Source organism: Gopherus flavomarginatus, chromosome 15 (assembly GCF_025201925.1).
Source record: "Gopherus flavomarginatus isolate rGopFla2 chromosome 15, rGopFla2.mat.asm, whole genome shotgun sequence".
NCBI classification, from domain to species: domain Eukaryota; kingdom Metazoa; phylum Chordata; order Testudines; family Testudinidae; genus Gopherus; species Gopherus flavomarginatus.
In genome coordinates this window covers 16,094,528-16,111,900 of record NC_066631.1, presented here as the reverse complement: position 1 = coordinate 16,111,900, position 17,373 = coordinate 16,094,528, and the positions used below count along the sequence as shown (strand labels likewise).

At 39.2% G+C, this 17,373-nt stretch overlaps 1 protein-coding gene across 2 annotated transcripts in view; it reads left to right on the top strand.

Annotated features, from left to right (window-relative positions):
• LOC127034885 (protein HIRA) overlaps positions 1–17,373 on the top strand; it is a 60,181-nt gene that overhangs the window by 3,994 nt on the left and 38,814 nt on the right. For both annotated transcript variants that reach the window (XM_050924237.1, XM_050924236.1), the window contains exons 2-6: positions 11,135–11,197; positions 12,797–12,907; positions 13,706–13,796; positions 14,320–14,414; positions 16,861–16,956. In XM_050924237.1, the coding sequence (XP_050780194.1) occupies positions 11,135–11,197; positions 12,797–12,907; positions 13,706–13,796; positions 14,320–14,414; positions 16,861–16,956 (456 nt within the window). The remainder of the gene's footprint in view (positions 1–11,134; positions 11,198–12,796; positions 12,908–13,705; positions 13,797–14,319; positions 14,415–16,860; positions 16,957–17,373) is intronic.

Sequence of the window (17,373 nt, the reverse complement as noted above, 5' to 3'; positions counted from 1 at the left end):
AGCTCAAATATGAAATTTCAGAACTAATGGTATATAACCGACTGCTTAACTCAGCCTCTGTATTAGATGAGTGGCAGATAGCTAATGTAATGCCAATTTTTAAAAAAGGCTGCAATCCTGGCAATTACAGGCCAGTAACCCTAACTACAGTACCAGGCAAATTGGTTGAAGCTATAGTAAAGATGAAAATTATCGGACACACAAATGAACAAAGTACTTTGGAAGAGTCAACACAGTTTTTGTAAAGAGAAATCGTGAGTCACCAATCTATTAGAATTCTTTTGTGGGGGACAAGAAAGATGTGGAGAATGGTGATCCAGTGGACATAGTGTACTTGAACTTTGAGAAAGCCTTTGATAAGGTTCCTCACTAAAGGGTGTTAAGCAAAGTGGGCAGTCATGGAATAAGAGGGAAAGTCCTTTCACAGATCAATAACTTGTTAAAAGACAGGAAACAAAGGATAGGAATAAATGGTCAGTGTCCTCAGTGGAGTGAGGTAAATAGTGGGGTCCCCCCACGGTCTCTGAGGACCAGGGAGGTTCAACTTATTGAGAAATGATTTGGAAAATGGAATAAATAGTGAGGTGATGACGTTTTCAGATGATACAAAATTAATCAAGGTAGTTAAGTCCAAAGCAGACTGCAAAGAGTTACAAAGGGATCTGAAAAAAAGTGGGTGACTGAGCAACCAAATGACAAATGAAGTTCACTGTTGATAAATGCAAAGTAATGCACAGTGGAAAACATAACCCCAACTACAGATACAAAATGATGGGGTCTAAACTAGTTACCTCCACTCAAGAAAGCGATCTTTGAGTCATCATGGATAGTTCTCTGAAAATATTTGCTCAATGTGCAGTGGCAGTTAAAAAAGCTAACGATGTTAGGAGCCATTAGCAAAGTGATAAATAATTAGACAGAAAATATCATATTGCCATTGTATAAATCCATTGTATACCCACACCTTGAATACTGCATGCTGTTCTGGTCACCCTATCTTGAAAAAGTACTGCAAAGGGCAACAGAAATTAGTAGGGGTGTGGAATAGCTTTTGTACGAGGAGAGATTAAGAAGACTGGGATTGTTCAACTTGGAAAGGAGATGACTAAGGGGGAATATGATAAAGATCTACAAAATCATGAGTAGTTTGGAGAAAGTGAATAAGGAAGTATTATTTACCCCTTCACATGACACAAGAACTAGGTGTCACTCAGTTAAATTAATAGTCATTAGGTTTGAAGCAAACAAAATGAAGTCACCCTGTGGAACTCATTGCCATGGGAAGTTGTGAAGGCCAAAAGCATAACTGGGTTAAAAAAAATGAGATATGTTAATGGTTATTAGCCAAGATGGTCAGAGATACAGCCTCTTGCTCTGGGTATCTCTAAACCTCTGTCTGTCAGAAGCTGGGACTGGACAACAGAGATGGATCACTTCATAATTGCCTTGTTCTGTTCATTCCCTCTGAAGCATCTAGCACAGTCCACTGCTAGAAGACAGGATACTGGGCTTGATGGACCATTACTCTGACCCAGTTTGGACATACTTGTGTCCTTCACTACTGAGTGGTCCATTGAAGTAAATGGAAATGGTAGTAAAATTAAGCATGTGGATAAGTGTCTGCATGAGTGTAGCCTCAATATAAAGAGAACTTTTAATCAGTGTACATTAAAAATATTTACTTTCATCTTGAAACAGTTAATTACCAGGCAAACATATCCTCTAAATGAAAGGTCACATTGATCAGAAAGAAAGTGAAAGCATTATCATTTGAGATACTTGGCTTGATTTCCTTTTAAAAAGTTCTGCTAGGTTAGTATTACAAATGTAGCTTTTACAACCTAAATGTAATATTAAGATCCTGATCCTGCAAACACTGAGGCATGTGAGTAATCCCAGTGAGTTTAACAGGACTATTCGTGTGTTAGTGTTGGCTGGATAGGAGCATAAATTGTTTCTGCTGTATATATCAGAAACCTTAGGTGACTATTTTTACCTTTTCCTCCCCACTATCAGAAGAACTCCTTCCACAGCAGTTGCTGGGGAAGCAAGAGACCAGGAATCTCCTCCTCCTCCTCCTCCTCTCTCTAATCGGTCCTTCAGCATGTCCTTTGGAGCAGTGCTTCTCAAAGTTGGGCCGCCGCTTGTTCAGGGAAAGCCCCTTGCGGTCTGGACCGGTTTGTTTACCTACCGCGTCTGCAGGTTCAGCCGATCGCGGCTCTCACTGGCCGCGGTTTGCCACTCCAGGCCAACGGGGGCTGCGAGAAGCGGCGCGGGCCGAGGGATGTGCTGGCCGCCCTTCCCGCAGCCCCCATTGGCCTGGAGCGGCGAACCGCGGCCAGTGGGAGCCATGATTGGCCGAACCTGCGGACGCTGTAGGTAAACAAACCGGCCCGTACCGCCAGGGGCTTTCCCTGAACAAGTGGCAAACTGGCTTTGAGAAACACTGCTTTGGAGAATACTTTTCATCTCTCCCCCCTCACAACCTTCTGAGGATTCTGCAGGGCTCTGTCCTTGATCCCTTTTTCTTTCTCTTCTCCATTTACATTTTACCTCTGGGCAATCTTATCCACAAACACAAATTCAACTACTATCTCTATGCTGACAACTCTCGGAGCTACCCCTTTACTCCAGACTTCTTGTCTTCTGTCCAAACCAAAATCTCAGCCTGTCTCTAACATTTTCTCATGGATGTCTAGCTGTCAGATCAAACTCAACATGCCTAAAAGAAGAGCTCATAATCTCCGTCCTCCTCCAATCCCTACTTTTGTTCAATTTAGGCATACAATTTATTACCTCTTCAAGCCACCTCACTGAATGTAAATATTTGAATAGATTCGTGAATCTTATTGAATGTTCTATATTAAAAGGGTTGGAGAGAAATAAAATTAATGGAAACTCACCCATATTATGGTAGAAACTCACACAGGATGTTGACAACTTTAAGTTTCACTTATTTGTGCCTCAAGCTAAACAAAAAGATGCCCATTTAAAGTTTATCAACAAAAGAGACGTGTTTGCAAACACTTTAGTGTGTTTTCTTTAGCTGTGGTGGCTGTAGTTTAAATTCCCTTAAGTTCAGGAAAAACCAAAATCTATATGATAAGATTTTCCAAGCTCCTCTTGACTGCTGAAGTTTCTAAGTTGTATTGTCATGTTTTGAACTCCTTATCCTTTGAGAAAAATCCTTAGGAAAGATTTTTTTTAGTTAAACCTAGTTTGGCTCATAACACCTTGTGATTTTGGGACTTAGATAGTTTAAACTGTTAGTTATACCATTGTAATGGTATAAAAAATATCCTGGAACTTAGTCTGTCAAATTTAAATATTCCCCACGTTAATGTGTCCCTGGTGTTTTGGTTTGTTGTTTAATTAATGGAGAAGTCCTGAATTTCCCACCAGTTACTTGAGTTTCTGGCAAAAGGAAAAGCATTCATCCACTTGCAAACAGGAACACTTTACCTTTTGGCTCATTCCAACAGGATGCAACAAAGTAATTCAGAGAGAATTCAGGAAGAAAGCAGTTACTAACAAATCTAATAATGTCTCTTTTTTGTGTAATTTTGACAAAATGAGACCAGATGAATGTCATACCTGTGATTTGTAAACTGTTCAAAAATATAGTGAAGCAGTTCTTAAATGCTTTAATCTTTATTTCACGGTGCCCACTAAAGTGAGTAATAACTTTAACAGACAAAAGAAATAGAGCATGGTGATGGTAACAACTCTGTCTTGCTGAGTTTCCTTCCTGTACTACATTTTTACATTTTTCTCTTTTTTAAATCATTTTACATCTGTAACTTCATAATACTGGAAGCAGATGTAGTTACTGGAAATGATTGGAAAACTGAAGATAGAGAATCTGGTGATTGTTGAAGTGTTCCGTATTTTAAGGGATAGAGAAGAACCAGTTGTACTGGGTCTAACTCAACAAAACAGAGATAAGGTGGCATTATCTAAAAGGAATCTCTGTATGGTAAAGGAATTAATGTACATTCACAGTGTGCAGTTTTAGTACTGATTTTATCCAGTTTAATCAAAGAATAACACAGTAACAGTCTGATTCCATACTGAAGCAATTGTGAGAATGCACAGCCCTGGAACTGTGCTGCTGAGGTGATAAGGAAAATCTCTCTAATATGCTTCAGAAATCCAGCACTTGCTACTGCTGACCCAGAACCTCTAGTTTTGGAGTTCTGAAGGTGCACATTTGTTTTGTCGAACTGTGCTTGTGCATATGACTATCCCACTAAAATCGTAGCAGTAATTTCAGTCTGTGCTTATGCCAATTAAAATCTGTAATAGATTATAACTTTGATATATTTTTTTAAACTTGTCAAAATGACAACTCCTTACTGAAGATTAGCCATAGTTCATATCTAACGGTCAGCCTTTTTTGGGGTACTATTTATTTAGGAAGTATTAAGAGGTTTACAACTCTTTGCCATGTAAAAAGATGGCAAAACAACAATCATTACAACAGTGAGCTCTTGTTTAATGATACATTACGCAGGAGTATAGTAATCAGATCTCTCTGTTTAACAAAGTGTTACCACATTAAAGAGTGAGCATCATTACAACACCAAAATCATGTTGTGTCTAGTGATTTCATTACATTGAATGAAATTTCTGATTACACATTTGTAACAGATCAGGCATATCTATTAAATGTAATATTCCAAAATATTGGGCAGGTGTGCTTTTTTTTTTTTTTAAGCAGGTGAATGTACTTTAAGTCTTGAATGTAAAGGGGAATCAAACATCTCAGTATCTGTCTTCGTAACTGGTGTGTGAATTTTTCTGTACTCACAGCCTCTCATATTCTTTTAACCATTTCTCTACGTAAATTCAACCATTTTGTAAGGGATTATTTTGAAAAAAAAATATTGAAACCGCTTTTCCAAGTTAAAAGGAGTGTATTTCCTCCACATCTCACTTGCATAACTCAAAGAACTGAATAAATTCTTCTGAAATGTTCCAAAAAATTCACCCTTTGGTCTGAGTTCAAGTATTTGTTGTTTCAGTTCAAATAAATGAAAAGGGAGATTTTGAATGAAAATGGCTTTGCAGCCACCGTATAATTCTTGCTGCTGCAGACTCTGTATGTCATTCATACCTGACTTTTTTATGTATATTTAATACTCGTCAATCACCAAACATAGTCCAGTTGGTCAAGACAGTGTCAGGTGACTAAAGAACTCTATGAAGCTCTGAGGTAGCCTATGCTGTGAGGAGCTCTTACTTTTTCATGTTTCACTGAAGTACAGAAAATGTACATGTCAGGAAGAATGTTCCTCACCAAATCTTTGTGATAGGATCTGCTTAGTCCCTAAGGCTGCTCCAGAATCCATAGTAGTGCTTATGTGGGTCTTTAAAGGGGCTGCTAGGACTGCCATGCAAAAAATTGAGAGATGTGTCCAGACATGATGTGACACTCCTGCATTTTTCATGTGTGTGATGCATTCCTGGTAAGGTGTCATAAATTTGTGTGTGAGTATGAGAAACTACAATTTTTGGATTTAAAAATAATGAGCTTCTACCACTTGAGTTAAAACACCATGTACATTAGCATGAAGGCAGCAGAAGACTTATAAACCTTTGTATGTGGTCTAGACTAAAGAGGGACAAAACCCCACCATGTTAGCATGAGTTAAATAGCACATAATTTGGGCCCTTCCTTCCAAAAGATAGCATGGCAAAATGGATGAAACTGGGTTTGTCATATTGGAGAACTGAGTTTTATTCCTAATTCTGCTTGCAGTGGCCTTGTCCAACCTCTGTTACCTTACCTGCAAAATGGGTGAATAATAGCGGACTCCCTAAAGTAGGTGACTAAGGCCTTGGTTAATAAGGGCTATGAGGTGCATACGAATATTGAGAACAGTCCATAGAAGAGCTGGAATTAGAACCAATGGACTCTAGACTGGCAGCTCAGTGCACCTTCCCTTATGCTATGGAGCAGTGTATGAGGGAAGGACATTCACAGCAGCTACCAGTCTCTTTTTTCCCGCAGATCCTTGCCACTGAAACCTCATTTCTGAATCTTGACAACTGTTCTTAGTCACCTAATAGGACCTGCCCCATGTTCCTCTTCAGTGCTGATGGAACAATGAGAAGAACATAGAAAGCTGAACTAGGGCATCAGCTGGAAGCTGAAGCTGAAAGAATCCATGAGTTAAGAGCATACAACAAAGAAACCACAGCATACATCAGAGTCATACAATAACAGCTGGAAACAAATTCCACACTTTTAGAGAATTGGCTGCTGAGTACTTGAGGCAGGTCCTTAAAGGATTTGACAAAGCTAATTCTATAAACCATGTCTTTGACACAGATATGACGAGAATAACTCTGTGAAAACTGTAGAAAGACAGCATGGGATAGGATCTAAGGTTGAGTGCAAGAAACACCAGGTGTTTGGTGAATGTCCTATGCCTCCATGGAAAAAGTTTCTAAATGTGGCGTCTAACCAACAGTCACTTGTAAAATTCCTCTGTGAATAAATGGTTAAAAATGAACATGAGTGTATTAGCACACCCAATACAAACACTTCTCCTTATTGGATGCTTTTCCAAAGGTGAAGTAGCAAAGTCCATTACCAGTAGAGGTGTTGAAGAAGCCCAGGAGTGGTATAGTACTCAAAAGGAAACGGACACAAGCATGCTTCTGCATGCTGCATGTGCCAACATGGCTTTTAGGTGTCTTGGTGTTGAAGGGACCGCAGTCATTAGGTCACCTGCTACAGATGTTTTGGTCCTTGCTGTTCACCAGTTTCCAGAAATGGATTACACAGATAAAGTGGATTGAAGCAGGTACCGCTACCAGCACAATTGACAAGCATCTCTTCATACCTGTGCATTCAATGTGTGACACATTCACTCCTGACTTCTGCAACATCCTTCCTGCTGTACACTCATTAACTACTCCTGGGGGGGGTTCTGCACCAAAAATATCAAACTTCTGCATATTTTGTCAAAATAACACAATATAATCACACCAGTTTCAATTATTTTGGTTATTTATTTCAAAATGTCTGTCAACATGTCTGTAACAATACATACAACAGAAAAGCTTCAGGAAATATTTTTTGACAAACAGATTCCTTACTTAATACTGAACTTGAGTAATAATTCATTTAAACTACAATACAGAAACTTATTTCCTGCATTCCTCAGAAACAATGCAAAGGCTTGGAGGAGTCAGGGGTAACAAGGAGCCGAGGGAGAGGGAAGTAATTGCTGGGAAAGAGCCTGGGAGGTTGTTGGATGTGGGTGCGAGAAGTATGGAATGTGGGTTTTGGGGGGGGGGGCACAGGGACTGTTAGGGAGTTGGGGAGCCTCCCCCATGCAGACCCTGGCTGACCTCTAACCCAGGGGTAGCCAACTTATGGCACGCGACCTGATTTTCGTGGCACTCACACTGCCTGGGTCCTGGCCACCGGTCTGGGGGGGCTCTGCATTTTAAGTGAATTTTAAATGAAGCTTCCCAAACATTTTTAAAACCTTATTTACTTTACATACAACAATAGTTTAGTTATATATTATAGACTTATAGAAAGAGACCTTCTAAAACATTAAAATTTATTACTGGCACGCGGAACCTTAAATCTGAGTGAATAAATGAAGACTCAGCACACCACTTCTGAAAGGTTGCCGACACCTGCTCTAACCTCTCCCAATCAGTCAGGCACATCTCTGCCCCATGTGTCCTTGCACCCCTCAACTCCTGTCCCCATGCGTCCCTGCAGCCCCACTTCCATTCAACCCCTGCTCCAGTCTGCCCTCCCACTAGCCCATCTGATCCCCAGTCTATGTGACTCCCCAGCAGCCCTGTGTGCCCCGCTCTGTCTGCCCCTCCCCCTGTATCCCATGCTTCCTCACCTGGCCCCGCAGACGGGGTGCTGTGAAGAATGCAGCCTCAGCTTTCCCCCTTTCGGCTGCTGACCGCTACACCCAGTGAGGGGTGAGCTGGTTGCCTCTGTTCTGGTGCAACAGCAGTGCATGGTCTGCTGCTTGCCTATCTGCCTGTGTAAATTCCCAGAACACTAGAACTTGATTAAATAAACACAGCTTTCCATAAATCAAACCTGACTCTGGAAAGTGTGTTAACGCTTATTAGGAGCCTGGATTCCTCTAGACATTGCTAATGAGTGTCACAGCCTTTTGCCTGTAGGTAACCAGTCTGAAGCCAGTTAACTCAGTACGAATTAAAAGTTGTTCCCAACTTATGGATGTTTGGCTCCTATATGAGATGAGACTGGTGGGTCTCCATTCCATTTCCCACATGACAAACTCATTGTCATGCTTTGCACTAACTGGCAGACTCGGCAGAGAAGCCAACACTAAATGGGCTGTGGAGACTGAACTACTCCTATTGGTCACTGAGGAAGTTGCCTGCTGTTACCTTGTAGATAAACTGATGACTTCATACACCGTTGCTGTTTTTCACCAGAAAGAAATTCACACAATTTTTAAAGACAGTTTAGATATATGCAGATAGCTCCATATATGCAAAATAGCTCATAAAATAATTTGCATAAATATCACACATGAAGTTGTACAGAATTTGGCAGCAAAACTGTACCTGAACCCAGAACACAGAAACTGGCTGCTATTGCTTAAGAAACCCTGCTTCTAAGGATAAAGCAGAAATTGGCAACATTAAGATAGCTTAAGAAGCAGCAAGGGTGACAGGGGAAGGAAAATGAGAGAATTGTATCCTGTTTCCTCAGTTTTTAAAAAGTGCTTAGTTCACATGATTGTCTTTTGTGTTCGAAAAAATTACCTTTCATGGGCAATCGTGTCCCCAGGCTGCAGTTTGACTTTGTAGCCCGCAACTGGTCACTCTGCAGGTTGATAGTTTTTCATGATAAACCATGCATACTTTCACAGATATACTCCGCAGGAGAAACAAATTTTATCTGGTAATCTTATGTAGCACAATATAAAATATTTTAATGCCAGTAATTTCAGCAAAGGGAGAGGTAGAACAGCTCATTTCACAATTGTAGATACTATAATTATGCATCAGAATGCCCTAACATATTCCTTTTATCTAAACGAGGAGGCAACATGGCTGCCAATCAAAGAAACTTCTCATTGTTTGCTTTGGCTGTAACTCTAATTTTCTTATCAGGTGTCCATCCTTTGGGGGCGTGTTGGGGGCAGGGGATGGAGGTTTGACAGGCAAGCAAAGTGTTGCTGACAATTAGTTTAATAGAATAGGAACTTGTATACCTGAGAAAGTTACATCCATTTAGCTTAATCAGTTTTTAAACTTGGTTAGTTAAGCTGGTACAAACCCCTTTAACTGAAATAAGCATTCAGTGGTTTGCACCAGTTTAACTGATACCTTAAGCTAAACCTTTGCAACTTTCTCATGTGGGCAAGGTCAAAATAGTTTAGTCTCCTAGTTCTCTAATCTTAGAGCCTTGAAGATCCATTTTTTGTTTAATTTTTTTACAGAAGTTTGTTTGCTGCCTGTGCTTCCCAAAATATGTGGGTTATCTCTGAAACTTACATGCAGTTTGGAAGAGTAAAGGACAGATGCAAGCACACCCTTCTGAAGAAGAGCCACCGTTTTTAGAGTTACAGCTCATGTGTTTTATGTGCTTTATGGGACTTGGATCTGGAAAGAATGCAGGTTGGGTGCCACCCTACTGTACTTCAGCCTCGCTGCCTGTAGGATGTTATTGGGATCACATCAGCATTTCAATAAGAATAAAATAAATATTTTTTTTAAATTACCCTGAAACAAATCATCATAAACAAACACAAATAAACAGCCCTACCCTAAGCAGCATATTTACCCTAATAACAGGAATATCAGAAACTTCACAAAACCTACTATGGGCGTTGCTGTTGCTATCATTTTTATGTGAAAGGCACTCAAATACTATGATGACGGGTAATAACTCAAAATACCTTGGATAGATAAGATGGATAAGACCCTCTAGTTTTCCCTTTTATGTTTGTACATATCATGAAGATACAGTATAACTATTCCACCAATGTAGGAAACTGCTCAAATGTCCAAATCTAATACTCTTGGTTAGCGTTTAGAGAGTGGTTATGACATCATTGCCCTCCTTTCCACTGGGATACTGATGATTTTGACATGTGGCAGCATTTTTAATTTTTAAAAAAGTTTAGACATCTTTCAGTTGCTACATGAAGTTTTGTTTGACTATATAAATCCTTTGTTACTCTTGTTTGTTTTTGTTGAATTTTGCTGCTTGAATTTCCACTGTGTCCACTTCCTATTCAGTTTCCTCCAGCTAATCCTTATTGGCTTCATTGGCCTCATGGGAGGCTGCAAGTTAAAAAATGTTCTCTGCAAAGGTTATTATAACTGTTTGATAGTATGGTGGAATGGAGGGAGTCTAGAGCTTACAGCAGGGATGCAGGCAGGGCAGTGCGGATTGGGAGCCAGGGCTGTTTGTTTCCCAAATTCTATTCCCAGCTCTGCCAGTGATTTGGGTGACCTTGGGAGAGGATACAAAAACTAGGATTATTGTCTTTGAAAGGAGAGGTGTTAGGGGACCTTAACTGGAGTATTTAAAATTGAATTGGTTAGTTCCTAATATTTGTATCCCAATGGAGTGCTTTGTTATTGTGGTGATAGAAGCCATATAAATAACTCGATAAGCCTCTGGGTGTTACAGGATTGTATATATTTAAAGCAGGATTTAAATTGAACTAGATCACATGAACAATAATATTTGTTGTTAAGATGAAGTAGGGGGAAATCAAATCTCTTGCTTCAGGTCATCAGTTTGATAGGGGTCAGAAAGAAGTTCTTTCCCAAGCTTTACATGATTGGCCAGGTGCATTGTGGAGGAGGTTATCTTCCTTTGAAGCATTAGGCTATTACAGAGGCAGGATATGATTTGTTCTGGTATGAGAGATCCTATATTCCTGTGAGGTTTTTAATCTGGGTAAGATGTAGTTTCTGTTATGATGTTGGATGTTTTATACTTTCTAGTCATCTGTATTTGTTATATGCTGATTAGAACTTTTAGAAGAAGAAAATTGCTACTTGACTAACCAGAACATTTGAGGTTCAGTTGACAGTACTGTATTCTCAGGAACATGGGTCCATCTCAGTGTGTGTGTTTTTCTTTCTCTGTGTCCAGGAAAGCCAATATTTTCAGTTGATATTCACCCAGATGGGACCAAGTTTGCAACTGGAGGACAAGGTATGTTTGCACACTAATGGACGAAAGAGATCTGGGCCATAATAATCTCATGTCCTCATCACATTTTTCTCATTTTATCCATTTATTTTAAACATAATTTAGGAAAACTATCTATTCCCTGGAGATATAAGACCTGAATATGCATATTTAAAATGCTGCAGTGAATAAATTAGATTTTTATGGCAAGTTCATGCTTATTGACATGGCCATATGCTTGTTCTCTTGGGCATCACTGGAGAACAGTAGTTGTATTGTGTCTGCTGCTACTAATATTGGTATTTAATTCCACAGAATTAATTGCCAAAAATCTTCTTGTTTAGACAGGGATAAAACATGCAGTTTGGCCTTTTATATTGAGAGCTGGTGGAAATTGGGATTAAACATTTTAATAAAATTATATATATTTATACACAACATAAATATTTTATATATTAATATACACAAAGAGAATTTGGTGGTGTTAGGGTTCAATTTCAGTTACACCTCTACCCCGATATAACGCTGTCCTCGGGAGCCAAAAAATCTTACCGCGTTATAGGTGAAACCGTGTTATATCGAACTTGCTTTGATCCGGTGGAGCACGCAGCCCCCCTGCCTGAGTGCTGCTTCACCGTGTTATATCTGAATTCGTGTTATATCGGGGTAGAGGTGTATTGAGTAATGAAACATCAGATAACTTGGCTCAATTAGAGTTTATTAATCAAAGATAGATCAGCCCAATACACAAAGGCAATGGTTAATATCTCATAAGTCTGGACAGAAGCTCCACAGAGTCTTCAAACCTGCTCCGAAATCGTGGGCTGACTTCTGCTTTATTTATATCCCAGAGGGTTATGGCTTTCAAGATATTACCTAAGATTCACACACCAATTCTTATCAGTTTTGAACATAGTTTTCCAGAAGTCACCAAACCTTATAGGCATCTTATACTAGCTATACCTGGGTACAGGATGCATGCTGGGTAGGTATCAACAAGAGTATCCATTTATACTGCCACTCTGATATATTTCCATACTTCGCATTCTGTATCTTAGTACATCTTGTTCCTGACAGTACCTACATGTACCAAGAAGAGGCTTGGCTTAACTACAAAGGATGCTGGAAGTATGGATTGTACATTTTGTCCTTGCATAATTATACAGGATTTTGAGAAAAGCTTAATATTAATACACTTCATAGTTATGCAAAACATTAATACAATATATCATATTAAGTATAATGTTGGTGTTGTGTGTAAAACTGCTGTTGTATATAATACTGGCTAACAATAGTTTAAATGCCCCCTTTCCTTGAACTTATTTTTAATTTTTGTGTACATGACAAATCACAGTCAAAATATTACTGTTATATACAGTATGACTTTTACTATTTCTGAATAATTACATGTGATCATCGTAATAGCTTCGTGATAAATGAAAGCACAGCACAGTTTGAGTACCAGCAAATGAATGTGAAATCTAAAAGTATATCTTTGTGTTAAAAGATTTCTAGGGCACCTATTGTTGCAGTATCAGAGAGCCAATATTTTCTATGAAATTGAAGATGAGTTCAGACAAATTTTTGTTCTCTATGAAATATTGATTTCTTCTTTGTATTTAGGACAGGATTCTGGGAAGGTGGTGATTTGGAGTATGGCTCCTGTCCTCAAAGAGGAAGATGAAAAGAATGAAAATATTCCCAAGATGCTTTGTCAGATGGACAATCACTTAGGTAACATAGAAGGGTTCTCTGTAGGTTTTGAGCCTTGGCAGATTACCTGTTAGTACATCTGTTTGTAATTTAAAAATATATGTCTCTGTTCAGCAGTAAAGAATATGTGATGTTTTGCAGAGGGTCTCAGACCTCAGCTACCATGTCTTCTTTAGTTGTTCAGCAGAAAACCTCATCAAGTATAGAATATGTTTTGGACAGTTCTTCAGATACATCTGGAAATCCCTTGCACTTGAGTCTCTTCCATCTAATTTGGTGGGGCCAAAAAATAACTTGTAGAACAAATTTTTGAAAACCAGTAGGATTACAGAGAAGGGCAGGAGAAGGAATGAAGAGAGAGGAGATGCCATATAAAATATATTGATTGTAGTCTTAAGATCTAGTGTACCATGCATGCAAAATGTTTTAAATGAGATCTGAATAAGATGCTCCTTGCTTTTCTTGAAAATTGTACCATTTCCAGGTTGCACTTGTAATTTAATACAATTTCATTTATCACAATTTCCTTAGTCAGCTACTATTTCCCCTTTAAACCATATTTTTGTTAAATTTTTTTAGACAGAATAGGTTGTTGTTGAAACTTAGATAAGTTATTCAACTGGCATTGAAAGATAAGTGCCAATCCATTTATCTAAAGCAGATAGAGTAACTGCTTTGAGTGGAGTGAGCATATTTAACAAATTCCAAGCATATCCTGCCAAACTCTGTTTAAAATGAAATCTGCTCTCATTATGGAACCATTTTTTTCTTGTTGTTGGCTTTTCATCTTATACACTTTTTTTTTCTTCCATTTTCTAGCCTGTGTGAACTGTGTGCGGTGGTCAAACAATGGGGTTTATTTGGCTTCAGGGGGCGATGACAAACTGATCATGGTGTGGAAACGAGCTGCGTAAGCATGTTTTTCCTGTTCAACTTGTATTTTAATTTTAGCAGGTATCTGTCTATTTTCACAAAATTTCCTCCAGCGCCAGCTCCTTGCTTTAAGAGCTTGCAGGGAGAAAGTCACAGTTGCAGATCAATACATTGGAAGTTTGTTCTGATAACCTGTGTCTTGAACAATAGTCTGTTTCCATAAATGTGTTCTCTCTTGTGTGTAGGAGGTGAGCCATTTTCTCCATGGGTTTTAGACAGCTTCATTATTAGACTCTTCAAAGAGATATTTTACATATTAGCATTATCAACTTGCTTCAGGAAGTATAGTAGTATAGAGTATATTTATGTAGCTTTTAAAGGTATTATACGTTTCACTTTCATATAAAACAGTATTGCTATTTTCGTCTCATTCTCCATTGTGATAATATCTGTGCAGAAAATAGACTTGTACAGCTATACTATATTCTAAAACAAACCATTAATGAGTAACTTGTTGAGGTGGTTTCTGTTAATAACTCTTCTGGTCCTGTTTTAACTAGGTACATTGGACCTAGCACTGTGTTTGGTTCCAGTAGTAAACTTGCTAATGTAGAACAGTGGAGATGTGTTTCAATTCTCAGAAGCCATTCAGGGGGTAAGTGAAAAGGTGTAGAATAAATCTGAATAGAGCATGTTGAAAAAATATTTTGTATTCATTAACATGATACTTTGCTTGTTCACAATATAATCAGTTGGTCATAGAACTCGTCACTACACAGCTAATCACTAACTATTAAAACTGGTTATGAGGAGATAACATCAAGTGTCAGGAGCCTTAAAAGAGGGGAGAAAAAGGCGGCTTTTATTTAAGGGAGGCAATGTGTGTTAATGGCTAGAAGAGGGGACTGGATGTCAGAATTCCTGGATGCTGTTCCTGACTTTACCATTGATTTGCTCTGTGATAATGAGAACATAAATTAACTGGGGCAAGTCCATGTGCTCAACTGTAAAATGTGGATAATACTTTTTTATTAGTAGTATTATCTTAACCAGTGTCTTCTGTTTATTATCTTCTTATAGTGGAATTATGTTATTTTGGCATGAATTATAAAAAGTTGGTTATAAAAAATGACAAGCATGTGTTAATTTTGTAATTGTCCTGAGGAGCTGTGTGGTTTCCATCAGTGTTTCACAGTGGACTGTGGTAGTGAGACCTTATTTTCCATCTGGATTGGAATAATATTGTGTTGTGGTATCTCCTGCTGCTGCTTCACTAAATGCAAATCAGGTCCTTTGGACAGAGGAGATTCTGGTTCCTGTAAACACCCTGTCCATCGTGTTTCTATATCTCTCTATCTTAGGTACTTATACAGCCCCCCATTAAGCCAAATAACTGCGAGTGCCTCTCAATCTTTAATGCAGTGGTCCCCAAACTTTTCCTCTGGCAGGTGCCAGAGGAAGGACCACTGCGGCGGTGGAGCACCCGCCCAGGCATTTCGGCAGCGACTCCTCTCGATGACACCGCTTGCCATCGACAAGTGACGTTATCAAGAGGCGTCGCCGCCGAAATTCGGGAGCGATGCCTCTCGACGACACCGCTTGTCACCGACAAGTTGTCATCGAGAGGTGTCACTCCCAAATTTCGGGGGCGATGCCTCTCAATGACATCACTTGTTGGTGACAAGATCGTCATCGAGAGGTGTCCCTGCCGAAATGCTGCTGAAATTCAGTGGCATTTCAGCGGGTGCTTTCCTGGTGGCCAGGACGCGGGCATATTAAGATGTCCCTGTGGGCGCAATGGCTCCCGTAGGCGCCGCCTTCGGGACTCCTGCTTTAATATACTGATCCTCCCAACACCCTTGTGAGGGAGGGAAGTGCTATCATTTCCATTTTTAATAGATGGGGAACTGAGGCAGAGAGTATGTGATTTGCCCAGGGTCACACAGGAAGTCTGTGGTGGAGCAGTGACTGGATCCCTGATCTTCCAAATCCTGGGCTTGTGCCCTAACCACTGGACTACTCTTCCTGTTTGCATAAAAGCTTTGAAGTAGAAGCGGACAAACCTGCAAGTAATGAATGTCTGTAATTAGTTTCCCTAAGATTTTAGACCAGAACGAGCACAAGCTGTCAGATAGAGGTCTTGATAACTAGTCCTGTGCCTTAACCACAAGACCACCTTTCCTCCCCTTCAGTATATTGTGACCAATTTTGAAATAATAAAAAATGCAACTTTGTCTTAACTAAAGGAGTTGAAGTGAAATATGGGGGGAAGGAGATATGTGTTTTAGGGCCAACAACCTCTAGTGTTCTTGTGGAAATGCTGGCAGCTCAGCTGGGACACACTAACAGTATGTAGAAGGATCTCGGCACACAGCACGGGTTGCAACCTGGCACAGTTTCTCAGATGGCAGTAAAACTTCTTCTAACTCTCTCTTTTCGTTTGGGTCCCATATTAAAGATGACACAAAGATTAGAGGAGACTGGAAAAAGAGAATTTCAGTAAAAGGAAAATTACCAGGATGGGAAATCTTATTATGGCTGAGTTTATAATCTGATTCTATATTTATTGCTTTTTGTCAAAAGCAAAATAAAAATGTATTTTATCGACTGCTAGATGGTAACAGAGCTACATATAATATAACTTGATTGTGCTTATTTAAATGATCTGTCCAGAAGTTAAAAAATAAGATTTGACTAAAGAATATCTCAAGGGGAATAGAACAATGAAAAATGGTTCTGCAGGTGAAATGGTTATTTTATTAACCATTTTGTAATCAGATATTAAATATGGAAATAATATAAATAATTTGATGTGATATAAGGGAATATTAGTTTGTGACTTAGCACAACTCCTCCTGAGTGTGGCTCAGTCAAAGGAAGGCTTCCTTTTCACTCCCTTGGTTCATTTGCTTTATATGGACCATAATAGTGATAGCTTCACTTTGAGTCTCAAGTCAGATGATGTTCATGTAACATGCATAGCAAGTTCATCTCTGAAACAGGGGCTGCACTAATTGGTTAAATCAGTTAAATCTATCTGGCCATCAATTTGTAGCTCTAGTGCAATTTGTCACATAGATAGAGGACTTTTTTTTTAATAGATGTTATGGATGTGGCATGGTCTCCTCATGATGCCTGGCTGGCCTCCTGCAGTGTGGATAACACCGTTGTCATCTGGAATGCTGTCAAATTCCCAGGTGGGAACTTTTTAAATTCAGATATGTATATACAAATATAATTATCAGTGACAAAAACTGACTGCTTTTTGTGTCAATGAAAGACACTGACTATGAACAGGTAGGGTGTATTTTGGAGCAGGCATCCTGTCCTTACTATAGTGACTAATACCTTGGAATCTGCTCAGCTGTTGTCACATATATTGAAAATGAGAAGGAGATCACACCACCGTTAGAAAGAGCTGTTGTGTTCAGATCGTGCTGCTGATTTTGCATAAACATCACCGTTACTTGTATTTTCTCTTTTGGTTTGTTTTTAAAACATAAAATAAATATATATATTTCAAATCCTGAAGAAGTTCTAAGAATGCCTTCTTTTCCTATTTTCTGCTTTTGTACCTGGTCCACATAGCAGCTATCATCTTTGGAAGCCCATCA